Here is a 15,769-nt window from a genome sequence, read left to right on the forward strand (position 1 = left end):
TTATTCACAGTGAACCCCGCAGTCTGGGGCAGGCCTGGGAGCCCGAGGACCTGATTTCTAATCCTGGGAGATCCATCACTCGCCTTCCGTGTCATCTTGGGCAAGCCATCTTTGGGCCTTGTGTCAAATGGGGATTCAATTAGAGAAGCAGTGTGGCTCAGTGGAAAGAGCACGGGCTTGGGAATCAGAAGTCATGGGTTCTAATCCCGGCTCCGCCAATTGTCAGCCGTGTGACTTCGGCCAAGTCACTTAACTTTTCTGGGCGTCAGTTACCTCATCTGTAAAACGGGGATTAAGACTGTGAGCCCACTGTTGGGTAGGGACTGTCTCTATATGTTGCCAATTTGTACTTCCCAAGCGCTTAGTACAGTGCTCTGCACATAGTAAGCGCTCAATAAGTACGATTGATGATGATGATGATGATGACAAGCTGATCACCTTGTATCCTCCCCAGCGCTTAGAACAGTGCTTTCCACATAGTAAGCGCTTACCAAATGCCATCATCATTATTATTATTATAATATCTGGTCTCCCTCTGCCTTTGACTGTGAGTCCTGCCTGAGACAAAGACTTTGTCTGGCCTCACGATCTTCTCTCTGCCGCAGTGCTGAGTACAGTGCTTGGCACGCAGTAGTAAGCATTTAATAAATAGCACAGTTGTCATTATCAGATTTCTAGTCCTGGGGACAGTAAGGCCTTCCGGGAAGTGTCTCTGGCTCTCCTCTGCTGCTTGTCCAGGGGTGACTGTTTCAGTGCAGGGTCATGTCCAGGCTCTGTATCTGCCAGTGCTTCCCTGGCATCACATAACTGGTAGCATCGCACCTGACTCCCAGCCCTGGGAAGTGTGATGGGTGAATTCCCTAAGGATTAAGATGTCCAGGGACCCTGCTTGTGCGATCTCCGCTAAGGTGCAGTGGCTGTCCTTAAGGCAGACCGTTTGGGCACCTCGTAAAGCGTGTGAGAGGCCCAGGGTTCTCAAAGCCAGGGGAAGACCAGGCCACCCCACAGGGATCCCAGGACAAGGAATCAGTCCAGGTGTTGGGGGTAGCAGTGGACAGGGGCTGGAGGAACTCTCAACTGAGCCACACCAGGCAGCTGTTGATTTCATTCTCATTATTTCCAGAGTACCTGCTCTCCATCACGAGCCCCCAAGCAGGCTGGCACAGGGCGAGAGGGTGGGAACTCGTCTCTAATCTCCCCTTCCTTTATCAGTCAATCAATCGATCGTATTTATTGAGTGCTTCCTGTGGGCAGAGCATTTGGGAGAGTACAATATAACAGAGTTGGCGTTCCCTGCCCCCAATGAGCGTACACTTGCGAAAGGAACACAGATTGCGAAAGGGACACAGACATTAATGTACATACCTCAGTTACGGATATGTACGTACGCATGCTGTATGGCTGGGGAAGGAGTGAATAAAGGGTGTAAATATTGTCACATAAATCCATGGAGGATATTCTTCCCCATCAGATCATAAATTCAGGTCTCACTGAGTCATAAGGATAATTTACTACTGAATCACATGGTTTGCAGGTCAGTTTCCTTTAACTGCCTGAGCTATTGTGGTCTGAATCGTCGTCTGCAGTTGTCCTTCTTTTTAAAATCGTCATTCGGCTTTCTAGAAGCTTTTTCTTTCCCTAACTACCAGCTGGAGGACGGGTGGAGCAAAGAAAGCAGGTGAACCAGTGGAGGATGATTTCTTGCAGGATGAAGAGGAGATTCTGGTCGAGTGTCGCGTCCGGTTCCTGTCCTTCATGGGGGTTGGCAAGGACATCCATGCGTTCGCCTTTATCATGGACACAGGGAACCAACATTTTGAGTGCCACATTTTCTGGTGTGAGCCGAATGCTGGCCACGTGTCCGAAGCTGTGCAGGCTGCTTGTATGGTGAGTCGTCAGAGCCCCAGAATTATCCTAACTCAAGCGATCATATTTAATAATAATAATGGTAATAATAATGATGGCATTTGTTAAGCACTTACTATGTGCAAAGCACTTTTCTAAGCGCTGGGGGAGGGATACAAGGTGATCAGGTTGTCCCACGTGGGGCTCACAGTCCTAATCCCCATTTGACAGATGAGGTAACTGAGGCACAGAGAAGTTAAGTGACCTGCCCCAAGTCACACAGCTGACAAGTGGCGGAGCCGGGATTAGAACCCGTGACCTCTGGCTCCCAAGCCCGGGCTCTTTCCACCGAGCCACGCTGCTTCTCACTTACGCATGTAGAGCACCTGGCTAAGCAGTTGGGAGAATACAGTTCAACGGAGTTGGTAATCACATTCCCTACCCACAACGAGCTTACAGTCCAGAGGGGAATTCAGACGTGAATATGAATAAATGTAAGTGCTTTGGGGCTAAGGGAGGGGTGAGTAAAGGGAGCAAGTCCAAGTAGTAGTAGGGAGTGGGAGAAGAGGAAATGAGGACTTAGTTGGGGAAGGCCTCTTGGAGGAGATGTGCCTTCACAGATGTACTTTGAAGGGGGGGAGAGTGATCATCTGACAGATACGAAGAGGAAGCGCGTTCCTGGCCGGAGGCAGGACGTGGGCGAGTGGGCAGTGGCGAGAGTGGCGAGATCGAGGTACATCATCATCATCATCATCATCAATCGTATTTATTGAGCGCTTACTGTGTGCAGAGCACTGTACTATGCGCTTGGGAAGTACAAATTGGCAACATATAGAGACAGTCCCTACCCAACAGTGGGCTCACAGTCTAAAAGGGGGAGACAAAACCAAACATACTAACAAAATAAAATAAATAAAATAGATATGTACAAGTAAAATAAATAAATAGAGTAATAAATATGTACAAGCATATATGCATATATACGGGTGCTGTGGGGAAGGGAAGGAGGTAAGATGGGGGGATGGAGAGGGGGACGAGGGGGAGAGGAAAGAAGGGGCTCAGTCTGGGAAGGCCACCTGGAGGAGGTGAGCTCTCAGTAGGGCCTTGAAGGGAGGAAGAGAGCTAGCTTGGAGGATAGGCAGAGGGAGGGCATTCCAGGCCCGGGGGATGACGTGGGCCGGGGGTCGATGGCGGGACAGGCGAGAACGAGGTACGGTGAGGTACAGTGAGTTACAGTGAGTAGGCTGGGATAGAAGAGCCATGTGTGCAGGCTGGGTTACAGTGGGAACTACATTTGGTTCATTTGGATTTCACTTCGCCAAAAGCCACAAGCGTACAATCTGTAACTTATTATTTTTGCCAACTGGTGGTAAGCAGCAGGTAGTGCCAGGCGGAAGGGGCACGGGGAGCTCACAGAGTAGCTGCTGCCCGTGGGCAGCAAACAAGAAAAGCTCTTTTTGTTTCAGTTGTGTTCGAATCATTTAAGATGGTTCATTTCAGTACAGAATATCTCAACACAAAGGGAGGTGTTTCTCTGATGCCTTCCTCCATCCTCCGCCACCTCTCCTTCACTTTTAGAGCTGTATCCCAGATCAACACAGGGGCATATGTCAAGTGGTGTTTTACAGCCACAGAGGTACTCCTGCCCTGCTTCAATCAATCAATCAATCAATCAGTTAATCATCATCATCATCAATTGTATTTATTGAGCGCTTACTATGTGCAGAGCACTGTACTAAGCGCTTGGGAAGTACAAATTGGCAACATATAGAGACAGTCCCTACCCAACAGTGGGCTCACAGTCTAAAAGGGGGAGACAGAGACCAAAACCAAACATACTAACAAAATAAAATAAATAGAATAGATATGTACAAATAAAACAAATAAATAAATAGAGTAATAAATATGTACAAACATATATACATATATACAGGTGCTGTGGGGAAGGGAAGGGGGTAAGATGGGGGGGATGGAGAGGGGGACGAGGGAGAGAGGAAGGAAGGGGCTCAGTCTGGGAAGGCCTCCTGGAGGAGGTGAGCTCTCAGCAGGGCCTTGAAGGGAGGAAGAGAGCTAGCTTGGTGGATGGGCAGAGGGAGGGCATTCCAGGCCCGGGGGATGACGTGGGCCGGGGGTCGATGGCGGGACAGGCGAGAACGAGGTACGGTGAGGAGATCAGTGGTGGAGGAGCGGAGGGTGCGGGCTGGGCTGGAGAAGGAGAGAAGGGAGGTGAGGTAGGAGGGGGCGAGGTGATGGACAGCCTTGAAGCCCAGGGTGAGGAGTTTCTGCCCGATGCGCAGATTGATTGGTAGCTACTGGAGATTTTTGAGGAGGGGAGTGATATGCCCAGAGCGTTTCTGGACAAAGATAATCCGGGCAGCAGCATGAAGTATGGATTGAAGTGGAGAGAGACACGAGGATGGGAGATCAGAGAGAAGGCTGATGCAGTAGTCCAGACGGGATAGGATGAGAGCTTGAATGAGCAGGGTAGCAGTTTGGATGGAGAGGAAAGGGTGGATCTTGGCAATGTTGCGGAGCTGAGACCGGCAGGTTTTGGTGACGGCTTGGATGTGAGGGGTGAATGAGAGAGCGGAGTCGAGGATGACACCAAGGTTGCGGGCTTGTGAGACGGGAAGGATGGTAGTGCCGTCAACAGAGATGGGAAAGTCAGGGAGAGGGCAAGGTTTGGGAGGGAAGACAAGGAGTTCCGTCTTCAACATGTTGAGCTTTAGGTGGCGGGCAGACATCCAAATGGAGATGTCCTGAAGGCAGGAGGAGATGCGAGCCTGGAGAGAGGGGGAGAGAGCAGGGGCAGAGATGTAGATTTGGGTGTCATCAGCGTAGAGATGATAGTTGAAGCCGTGGGAGCGAATGAGGTCACCAAGGGAGTGCGTGTAGATCGAGAACGGAAGGGGACCAAGCACTTAACCTTGAGGAACCCCCACAGTGAGAGAATGGGAGGGGGAGGAGGAGCCTGCAAAAGAAACTGAGAAAGAACGACCGGAGAGGAAAGAGGAGAACCAGGAGAGGACGGAGTCTGTGAAGCCAAGGTCAGATAGCGTGTTGAGAAGAAGGGGGTGGTCCACAGTGTCGAAGGCAGCTGAGAGGTCGAGGAGGATTAGGACAGAGTAGGAGCCGTTGGATTTGGCAAGCAGGAGGTCATTGGTGACCTTTGAGAGGGCAGTTTCCGTGGAATGTAGGGGACGGAAGCCAGACTGGAGGGGGTCGAGGAGAGAGTTGTTGTTGAGGAATTCTAGGCAGCGAGTGTAGACAACCCGTTCAAGGAGTTTGGAAAGGAATGGTAGGAGGGATATGGGACGATAACTAGAAGGTGAGGTGGGGTCAAGAGAGGGTTTTTTTAGGATGGGAGAGACATGATTAATCGTATTTATTGAGCGCTTACTGTGTGCAGAGCACTGCTTCGGTTGTGGGGTCAGTGGAGCACAGAGCAGGGTGCTTCAACCCCAAAATCCCAGCCCCCAGCCAGAGCGCAAATGTCTGCACAATCAGCCTCCCCCAGTCAGAGCCGTCCTGGAGATCAGGAGACACTTGGACTGCTTTGCCTTTGGTGCCGCTCCCGAAATAGCTGTCGGGAGCACACTCTAAGACTGTCCGGGTGACTTGCTGCCACTTTCCCTGGATTTGAAAAATCCCCTCCGCCAAGGGTCAAGGGGAATTTTTGGAGGGCTGCTCCTGGACCTGTATCCAGGAGGGGAATAAAGCCAATTCCCCAGTGGAGTGGGTTGACACCTGACAGACTTCTCCGATGTCCCTTCCATAGAAAATGATACTACAGGTGTTTACTATATGGTATTTGTTAAGCACTTACTATGTGCCAAGCACTGTTCTAAGCACTGGGGTAGATACAAGGTAATCAGGTTGTCCCACCTGGGGCTCATAGTCTTAATCCCCATTTTACAAATGAGGTAACTGAGGCACAGAGAAGTTAAGTGGCTTGTCCAAGGTCAAAGCAGACAAGTGGTAGAGCCGGGATTATATGTTTTGTTTTGTTGTCTGTCTCCACCTTGTAGACTGTGAGTCCGCTGCTGGGTAGGGACCGTCCCTATGTGTCGCAAACTTGTACTTCCCAAGCGCTTAGTACAGTGCTCTGCACACAGTAAGCGCTCAATAAATCCGATTGAATGAATGAGTGAACCCATTTCCTCTAACTCACAAACACATGCTCTTTCCACGAAGCTACGCTGCTTCTCAAGAAGTATGCAGGAGTGTATCAGTGTTGGTCTCTTAAGTCTCTCTTAGCCAGAAGTATGTAAAACAACAGTAACAGTAATTGGGCAACAGAAACTTTAAATCAAAATCCTGGATTAACTGCAAAATTTGTCCTGTTCTGCTACAGGTTCTGAACTTAATCTGGATTGTCCTCAAAACTAGGATAAGGCCTTCCCAGGATAAGGCCTTCCCAGACTGAGCCCCTTCCTTCCTCTCCCCCTCATCCCCCTCTCCATCCCCCCCATCTTACCTCCTTCCCTTCCCCACAGCACCTGTATATATGTATATATGTTTGTACATATTTATTACTCTATTTATTTTATTTGTACATATCTATTCTATTTATTTTGTTAGTATGTTTGGTTTTGTTCTGTCTCCCCCTTTTAGACTGTGAGCCCACTGTTGGGTAGGGACTGTCTCTATATGTTGCCAATTTGTACTTCCCAAGCGCTTAGTACAGTGCTCTGCACATAGTAAGCGCTCAGTAAATACGATTGATGATGATGATTACTATACACGATATGTACCTGGTGCAAAACCCTAAAATGGATGGTTTCCCAGCCCACAGCGAGCTTAGGGAAGCAGCATGGCATAGTGGATAGAACACTAGCCTGGGATTCCTAAGGTCTTGGGTTCTAATTCCAGCCCTGCCACTTGTCTGCCGTCTGGCCTTGGGCAAGCCACTTCACTTCTCTGAGCCTCAGTGACCTCATCTGGATAATGGGGATTAAGACTGTGAGCCCCTCTTGGAACAACCTGACCACCTTGTATCCCCCCCAGCGCGAACAACAGTGCTTGGCACATAGTAAGCCTTTAACGAATACAGTAATAATAATAATAATACAGTCTTCAGGGGGAGATATTAGTATAAATAAATTCCACATAATAATAATAATAATAATGATGGCATTTATTAAGTGCTTACTATGTGCAAAGCACTGTTCTAATAATAATAATAATGGCATTTATTAAGTGCTTATTATGCGCAAAGCACTGTTCTAAGCGCTGGGGAGATTACAAGGTGATCAGGTTGCTTAGAACAGTGCTTGGCACATAGTAAGCACTTAGCAAATACCAACATTATCATTATTATTACTGTGCTCCACCCACAGAAAGCACTCAATAAATACCATTCATGGACTGTGGTTGATTATTATTGGAGAAGCAGCGTTGCTCAGCAGTGGAAAGAGTACGGGCTTTGGAGTCAGAGGTCACGGGTCCAAATCCCAGCTCCGCCAACTGTCAGCTGTGTGACTTTGGGCAGGTCACTTAACTTCTCTGTGGCTCAGTTGCCTCATCTGTAAAATGGGGATTCAAACTGTGAGCCCCCTGTGGGACAACCTGATCACCTTGTAACCTCCCCAGCGCTTAGAACAGTGCTTTGTACAGAGTAAGCTCTTAACAAATACCAACATTATTATTATTATTATTATTATTATTATTATCAGGTTGTCCCACAGGGGTTTCACAGTCTTAATCCCCATTTTCCAGATGAGGTAACTGAGGCGCAGAGAAGTTAAGTGACTTGCCCAAAGTCACCCCGCTGACAATTGGCGGAGCCGGGATTTGAACCCATGGGGATGAGGGAGGGGTGAATAAAAGGAGCAAGTCAGGGTGACGCAGAAGTGAGTGGGAAAAGAAGAAATGAGGGCTTCATCCGGGAAGGCCTCTTGGAGGAGATGTGCCTTCAGTAAGGCTTTGAAGGCGGGGAGAGTAAATGTCTGTCGGTTATGAAGAGGAAAGGCGTTACAGGCCAGAGGCAGGGCGTAGACGAGATCAGTGGTGAAATCGAGGTACAGTGAGTAGTGAAGTGAGCAGTGAAGGAGTGAAGTGTGCATCCTGTAGACACACATCGTAGAAGGACATTGTATTCACCCCAGTGCTTAGTACAGTGCCTCACACATAGTAAGCACTTAACAATACCGTAACTATTATTACCATAAGGAGAGCGGTGAGGTGAGGTGGGAGAGGGGGCAAGGTGATAAGTGCTTTAAAACTGACGGTAAAGAGTTTCCGTTCGATGTGGAGGTGGATGGGCAAACCACTGGAGGTTCTTGAGGAGTGGGGAAACACGGATAATGTCCCCAAATGACCCCACCAGCAGAGTGAAGGATGGACTGGAGTGGCGAGACACAGGTGGCCGGGAGGCTGATACGTAATCAAGGTGAAATATAAGTGCTTGGATAAATGTGGTGACAATTTGGATGGAGAGGAAAGGGCCAATTTAAGTGATGTTGTGAAGGTTGAACTGATAGGATTTGGTGACAGATTAAATACGTGGATTGAGCGAGATGAGGATAACACCGAGGTTCTCCGCTTGTTAGACAGTAACAGTGAGGCGGGAGCGTAACGGGTGGAAAGCCAGCCGTTTTACAGTTCTAGATTTGTAGGCCAAAAGTGGGTAAAAATGTGCCCGATTCTCTTGCCAGCGGGTTTTGACAGACACTTTATTTCGTTGCAGCTCCGGTACCAGAAATGTTTGGTAGCCAGACCTCCTTCGCAGAAAGTTCAACCTCCTCCTCCTCCTCCAGAAGACTCAGTGACCAGAAGAGTCACAACCAATGTAAAAAGGGGAGTCCTATCCCTCTTTGACACTTTGAAACAGAAACGTCCTGTCCCTGAAATGCCATAGCTGCATTTGTTAGTAATTCTTGGAGCCCTCAATAGAAGATTTCGAAGCTACGCTCGAGAAAATGACCGCTACCCCTCCTTCGGAGAATCTGTCCCAATCCAGAGTGCAACAAGCATGTCCTCTCCTTGTTACCATTGTGTGAGATGAAAGGAAGCATGAATTGGGTTGTTGGGTATTTTGCATTCAGTGGAGGTACATCCTGAATAGTCTGTTTCCCTTTGTTTCTTTTTTTTAAATACACCTGAGTAAAATGTTCCCATAATGTGTACACACAGACAGATGGCTAGGCAGTGAACTGATGCTAAGTCCTGAGAGAATGATTTCTGAGCTCTTTATTTTCACCAGCTTCTCGAGCAGGTAAGATTTATCCCAGACCACCTTCGCACCTCCGAAAAACCCTGTTTCCAATCCTGGAGTAGCTACTTGTGTTTTCATTAATAGTGAATGACCGTTGTGTCGGACTTCAGCTTTTACTTTTGAACCACCGCTCATGCTTTTGAACTACCCCGATCAGTTTATATCTATTACTTCGCTGTATCGGGACAATAGGGAAAAATTGAAATTTGAAGATTGTCGATAAATGGCAAACAAATCACAGATTGTCTGCTGTGAATAGGTAGTGGTTCGTACGCCTGGAAGCAGGGGATTGGACCAGATGATCTTTCCAGGTCCCTTGCAGCTCTGGGGCGGGAGAGGGGCTGTCAGTAAAATACATTGAAGCCTATTTATCGTAGACAAATAATTCCACCAAACGGTGACCAAACAAAAATCTCAAGAATGTGGGTTCTCAGCCTCAGATGTCATGCAATTGGAGGGATGTAACCCAAAGCTTTGCCTTACTTTATACCATGCAGCTAGAAAATTGGCTATTTTATTGGACCGCTCGCTTCAGAATCAGATTGAAAGAGAACCCGACACTCGCTCGGATCCTTACAGTTACTACTGCTCTAATATGCAAGTTGGGGTGGGAAAAATAGCCATCGCACTTTTGTAGACCAAACGTAACTAAGACTTAAGCACATATGAAATTTACCTTTGTTAAACACCTCTTAGTGGCTTGAAATGTGTTGACTCTTTTGATGTTCTGTTGGGATTTGTTGTGCAGTTTGGATACTCAAAACATTCCTGGCAATTGTTTCAAGTCCTTCTTATTTATTCCAGGCAACCAGCGACAGTTAGGACCTTTTCGAACCCCAGACTCCGTTAGTCACCGGTATTGGTTTCGTGCTGATCTCTCTCCTGGTGCTCTCTTTCCGCCTAATTTTAAATAGGTTGGAAAGAGCAGGTTTCATAGAGAAGATTATAATTCCAGTAACTTCCCCCAGTGAAGCATTTTTCTCCTCAGTTCTTTCTCCCTAGGTGGTGATCCCATCTGAAGTATGAAAAACTGGAAACCGCTTGATGCTGTTTTCTTGAAAAAAGCAACCACGCCCCCGTTTTGGCTTAGATTATTTGAAGGCGTTAATCACTAAAACACATTGTGCATTTTCCTTGTAATTATCAAAAGATTTCAAGCCACCAGGAAGAGTGGGTCAAAAGTTTAAAAGTACACGCATGGAACACAAACAGATTTTTAAAATTAGATGCTACCGTCTAGCAATTTTAGGGTCGTTGTAGACAAGCAAAAGAGTCGCTGTTTTGTGGGCATTTAGTACTCGGGCTGTGACATTTATCCATCCATCCAAGAGATCAGATTAATATTGTCTGCGCTCAAAGGGAAATCAGAAGAGTACAGGTGGGAACCTGCGGCTGCACGGCTGGTAGTCTGCCATTGTTATTTTCGGGTCATATCTGAAAATTTCTTCTAAAATTGGAACTGGGGGGTCTTGGATTCACTGCAAGAAGGTGAAAACCTCTTTTCTGTTCTGCCTGCATGGGGCCCTGGGGCCTTTCTCTTTGCTCCTCTGATCTCCATGTGAGAGGCTTTAAGGGCCACCATCAATCCTCTGGCACTGCACTGCCTGCAAGGAAAGACTAAATTCCGAATGGGAAGACCAGAGCGTTTGAAAATATCCGTTTAAAAAAGTCTTTCCTGGTTTCCCCCAGCTACTTTTCCTCAGTTCAGTGTATTGTATCAAATGAGCTGTGTTGGTATAGAAATCTCATTTGAATGCTGCCCTACTTCCCTTTGCTTTTTAACTCCAGTTGTTTGTGGGCAGGATTGAGAACACTGAATTGAGCTGCCAACCAGACGAGCAGACTAAATGCGACTGGAAGGGGCACTGGAAAGGCAAGGGAGGGCCATTTCCGTTTGGAAAACGAGTGATTTGGGCTAAAATTAGCTTTGCGTCACCTGTAAAAATTGGGAATTCAATGTTTGTTCTCCCTTCTACTTAGACTGTGAGCCCCATGTGGGACAGGGACTGTGTCCAACCTGATTAACTGAGAACGATGCTTCATACATAGTAAGTGCTTAACGAAATTATTACCTGAATGTGAATGATTCAGAAAATTGGTAATTTTAAACAGTTATGCTGACACTTTCTGCCATGGCCTAAAATAGTATGCACTGAGAGAGGAGAAGCGAAGATGGAAAATGCCAGTTTTCCCCCCGTCCCCGCTCAAGGGTAACACTTCAGTTATCTATGCATTCTTTATATCTAACTCCTGACCCTATCAACAAGTTACATATATCTCTTAATTTCTAATTAATCTGTTTAATCCAGCGTATATTTTATTTATTCCATTTAACTAAGATATCTGGTGTTATGTTGATATATCTTTCCTAGCTGTTACTTCTCAAGGTATACCATATTAAATACTCTCCATGTATTTTATCTTGTTAAAAGGTTATTTGCTAATGATTTCCAGTCACATTTTTACTGTGGGGGGGGGGCAGGGTTGGGGAGGAGGGAGGGTTAGAAGAAATGGCAAAAAGTGTAAAGTTTATTCTTATTATATATTTTAAGGAAATATCCATCCCAAGTCACCCTTTTAACGTGCTCCTCGGCTAACAAGTAATGTCTATAGTTTAAGACTTTTCCTTGTAGACCGGAGCTTCGATTTGTAGCTTGTCTTTGTCTCTTTAAACCACTTCCTGGTCCTTCAAAAATGAAGTAATTTAAACCTGTTCCAACCTAGAAGCGGTTTTTTGTTTGTTTTGAAACTGCAAATTGGGCACTTGAGATCCTTCTTTTAAAATGGGGATAAGGCTAGGGGCCCTGTTGCTTGCACATTAAAAAAAATCCTCTTTAAATGGTGGAGCTGAAGAGTTGCAGACTCTTCTCATTTAAATAAGCCTGAATTCCTTCTTCCTTTTCTTGTGTGATATTCCTCTTTCAAGATAATGGCACAGGAGTACAAAATGTAGACACTAACGTGATAAAACGGACAGTCGTTTCCTTAGCCGGTAAATATCCAACTTTAGCATTAAAACCTGCGGAGCTGTATCAGATAGGTTTGCTTTCCATAGTACATTCCTAAAATGAATGTGGTGCAGTCAGCAAAAGTATTATTGGATTTATTTCAGTATCTGTTAAGGAGGTAAAAGAAAGACATTCGTGTTATCGATTACAGGGCTAGCTGCTACCAGCTGTTCCATATAAGGGGGTGAAAGCATTTTTGTTTTGGTTTCTTGTATTTTCTATGGTCCATTTTTCCACAATTAACTGTAATCCGTTGTGAGAATAAACTTGTTGCATACAGTGCTGGGTTCATTTATGCAAATATCTTGATTTTTTTATGGTATTAAGCGCTTACTTTATGCCAGGCACTGTACTGAGTGCTGAAATAGAGCCAAGCTAATCATGTTCGATACAGTTCAGGTCCCACTTGGAGCTTACGGTCTTAATCCCCGTATCACATATGAGGTAACTGAGGCGTAGAGAAACTTAGTGACTTACCCAGGGTCATACAGCAAACAAGTGGCGGAGCTGGGATTAAGAACCCAAGTCCTTCTGATTCCCAGCTTTGTGCTCGAGCCACTAGGCCATGCTGCTTTTGTGACGGGAACAAACTCAGTTTCCTCCCATTGTTCCTAAAATCGCTGTCGTCATCCACAGGATACAATCTGAGTAAATATTTTATTTATTTAGATTTTTTTTTAACCCATTCTCTCAAGATGAGGAGTGGTAGAGCCCATTAAAGCTCTACCACCTCTTAGGAGAAGTTTCACATCTATTGAAAAAGCTCTCAGATAACAGCCAAACGCATTTTAATTCAGAATCTTCACGTGATCATATGTATTAAAAGAACCTTGAAATAGAATCTAGAGCAATGATGCAAGAGTAGTTATTTGGAAACACAAATATAGTTAAAAGGGTGACAGAATCCCATCAAGTAGCCACGCCTGGAAGAACATGTCTGCACATTTTTTTCCCAACTGTGCAAGCCAATTTGTCTTAATCGTTTTCTCAGAGCAAGAATGCGGGACGTCAGGTCTGCCACAGTTATGGAGAGTGCAAATTGGGCAGACTGGAATTGGAAGCAATTAACCTCTGCAATGAGATGGACGTTTTGCTCACCACTGGGACAGAATCCTGCCGTAAGAGGGTAAATTCCTATGTTTTAAGCAAACATTAGGTATTCTAAGCAAGATGAAGGTTTTGACTGACAAATGAAATGCAGAATTTATATCCATTTAAACACTATATACATTAGTGATGTACATTATGATAAAGAAGAATTTTTAGTTGGTACATATTTGGTGTATAATGGTGGTACTTAAGCACTTACTGTGTGCAAAGCACTGTTCTAAGCGCTGGGGGGGATACAAGGTGATCAGCTTGTCCCACTTGGGGCTCACAGTCTTAATTCCCATTTTACAGATGAGGTAATTGAGGCACAGAGAAGTTAAGTGGCTTGCCCAAGGTCACACAGCTAAGTGGCGGAGCCGGGATTCAAACCCATAACCTCTGACTCCCAAGCCTGCGCTCTTTCCACTGAGCCACGCTGAAATGATTACATACCTGACACATATATTTTTTTTAAAAAAAAGTTACTCTGCTCCTTTTCTTTACTTAGGTTTTGGATTTGAGCAAAGTCTGTGATTTTTAGATGGTTTCATTCATTCATTCAATTGTATTTATTGAGCACTTACTGTGTGCAGAGCACTGTACTAAGCGCTTGGGAAGTACAAGTTGGCAACATAACAATTGATTACTGTTAAATAAGGAATGCTGAATTTCACAAACTACCCCACAAGTTAAACTTCGTAAGTAACCTTGAAACTATTATATAAAGCACTGAATTAGCCAGCTGAAATGAGACTGTTTGGAAATAAAAGAGTAATAAGTAGAACCAATACATGGAATTTCTCCAGTTTAAGCGCTAATCCCCAATCGAGAGGTGTACAGACAGGAAACAGTGTGATAAAAGTGACAGTAATAACAATAATGGTGGCATTTATTAAGCGCTTACTATGTGCAAAGCACTGTTCTAAGTGCTGGGGAGGTTACAAGGTGATCAGGTTGTCCCATGGGGGGCTCACAGTCAATCCCTATTTTACAGATGAGGTAACTGAGGCACAGAGAAGTTAAGTGACTTGCCCAAAGTCACATAGCTGACAACTGGCAGAGCCGGGATTTGAACCCATGACCACTGACTCCAAAGCCCGGGCTCTTTCCAGTGAGCCATGCTGCTTCTCAGTAGCTTTCATATGTCATATGGTGGAACTCCTGGCTGTCTTTCATGCACTGTGGACCACATTTTGAAGATGAATTGACCTAATACAGTTAAAATGCTATGTATTTTGGTAGATAAAGCACCAGAAATTATTTTCCAATCTGTGACTATTTCTTATTAGTAATGACTTGCAGTTTTTAGTATTTGTCCTGATCTTTGAACATAACAAGAAATTAAGTTCTTTCAGTCACAGACGTCACATACCAAATGACATATCTGCTGAAGTTAAGAAGAAAATTTGCTTTCGGGCATGATTTCCATCATTTCAGGAATTATTTAGCCTGAATAGGCTGAAAATAATGCCCGCCCCTTCTGCTCGCTGCAATGAAAGCGTATCACCAAGAGGCATTATTCACAATTCAAAATTCACTCCCTGGAACATCCAGTTTGTAGTGACTGCTGCCACTGCTGAAATAATGCAAGCGGGAAAACGCGACAGCCTTATGAAAATGTCTGAACCCAAGCGAGAGTTGAAACAGTTCAGGCAAAAAGATGAAACGGAAACCGGTTTTATCTTATTTAAAATCAAGTTTTACATCACCCTTTAGTGAAAGCTGCTTCTCATCCGGTAGACGTCTGTTCTTCGACATCTCTGGCTCTCTTCGTTGTCCTTCATGTATATGGGAAACTCGGGGAGGGGCCGCTCTTACCCCCTAAAACTAACCGATTTTAAAGAGGAGCAAGCACTACACACTCCATTATGTTGCTCTTAATAGCATTTCCTCGCCTGTGCTACGCTTTCTAATCATCGTCTAAAGGAAAAGATCCATTCGGACTCATAGTAGAGGTTAAAAGGTCGACAACTGAGCCTTTACTTTTCAGGACCAGATTCTAAAATGTTTATAGCCACGGTCGAGGATGTCTCACCGCGGTGCCAGGTTCCTTGGCTTTTTCCAGTTTTTTGGACCCCGAAGACGTGAGTAGATTGTGCCCACTGGTCCTGACCCAGCGATAGTAACAATGGGGGGTCGGAGCCTTGCCCTGGGGGCTGGAAAAGGGCAGCAGCACTGGAGGCAGAACAATCTCCACGGGTTTCAGCACCACCATCTTCCCTTCAAGACGGGACCGTTCACTCGCCCTAATGGGGGCTGAGAGGCTGCTCTGCACGGCGGGGGGATCCGTGCTTGGCTTGCTGAACTTGGGCACCTGAGAGAAATTCCGTGTGCTTCCCGATTTCTGGGGCCCAGGACCCCCAGCTTTGGCCGCCGGAGCCTCTGAACCAAGTGTTGGTCCTCGGTTCAAGAACTCCGTGATTTTTAGCTGGGAACCTGTAGAGCTGCCGCAAGTCTTTGGGAGGGATGTTTTGGATTTCTTCTTCTTCTCTCTCCTTGGTGATTTTGTCAGCTCGATACCATCCAACAGGCCCTTTGCGGCAGCCCGAGCCAGAATATCTTTGACAGACACGGTCTCAGCCGGGTCCTTCTGAAATGTAAGAAAAATGTT

General features: G+C 45.8%; 2 protein-coding genes across 12 annotated transcripts in view; one reads left to right on the top strand and one right to left on the bottom strand.

Moving 5' to 3' along the window:
- Positions 1-12,365, top strand: part of APBB2 (amyloid beta precursor protein binding family B member 2) — a 125,621-nt gene extending 113,256 nt beyond the window's left edge. For all 9 annotated transcript variants that reach the window (XM_038752137.1, XM_038752136.1, XM_038752139.1 and 6 more), the window contains 2 exons: positions 1,708-1,887; positions 8,534-12,365. In XM_038752137.1, the coding sequence (XP_038608065.1) occupies positions 1,708-1,887; positions 8,534-8,704 (351 nt within the window). In that variant the 3' untranslated portion in view covers positions 8,705-12,365. The remainder of the gene's footprint in view (positions 1-1,707; positions 1,888-8,533) is intronic.
- Positions 12,366-14,819: 2,454 nt separating this feature from the next.
- NSUN7 (NOP2/Sun RNA methyltransferase family member 7) overlaps positions 14,820-15,769 on the bottom strand; it is a 72,879-nt gene continuing 71,929 nt past the window's right edge. For all 3 annotated transcript variants that reach the window (XM_038752961.1, XM_038752960.1, XM_038752962.1), the window contains one exon: positions 14,820-15,748. In XM_038752961.1, the coding sequence (XP_038608889.1) occupies positions 15,167-15,748 (582 nt within the window). In that variant the 3' untranslated portion in view covers positions 14,820-15,166. The remainder of the gene's footprint in view (positions 15,749-15,769) is intronic.

Source organism: Tachyglossus aculeatus, chromosome 10 (assembly GCF_015852505.1).
Source record: "Tachyglossus aculeatus isolate mTacAcu1 chromosome 10, mTacAcu1.pri, whole genome shotgun sequence".
Taxonomy (NCBI): Eukaryota; Metazoa; Chordata; class Mammalia; order Monotremata; family Tachyglossidae; genus Tachyglossus; species Tachyglossus aculeatus.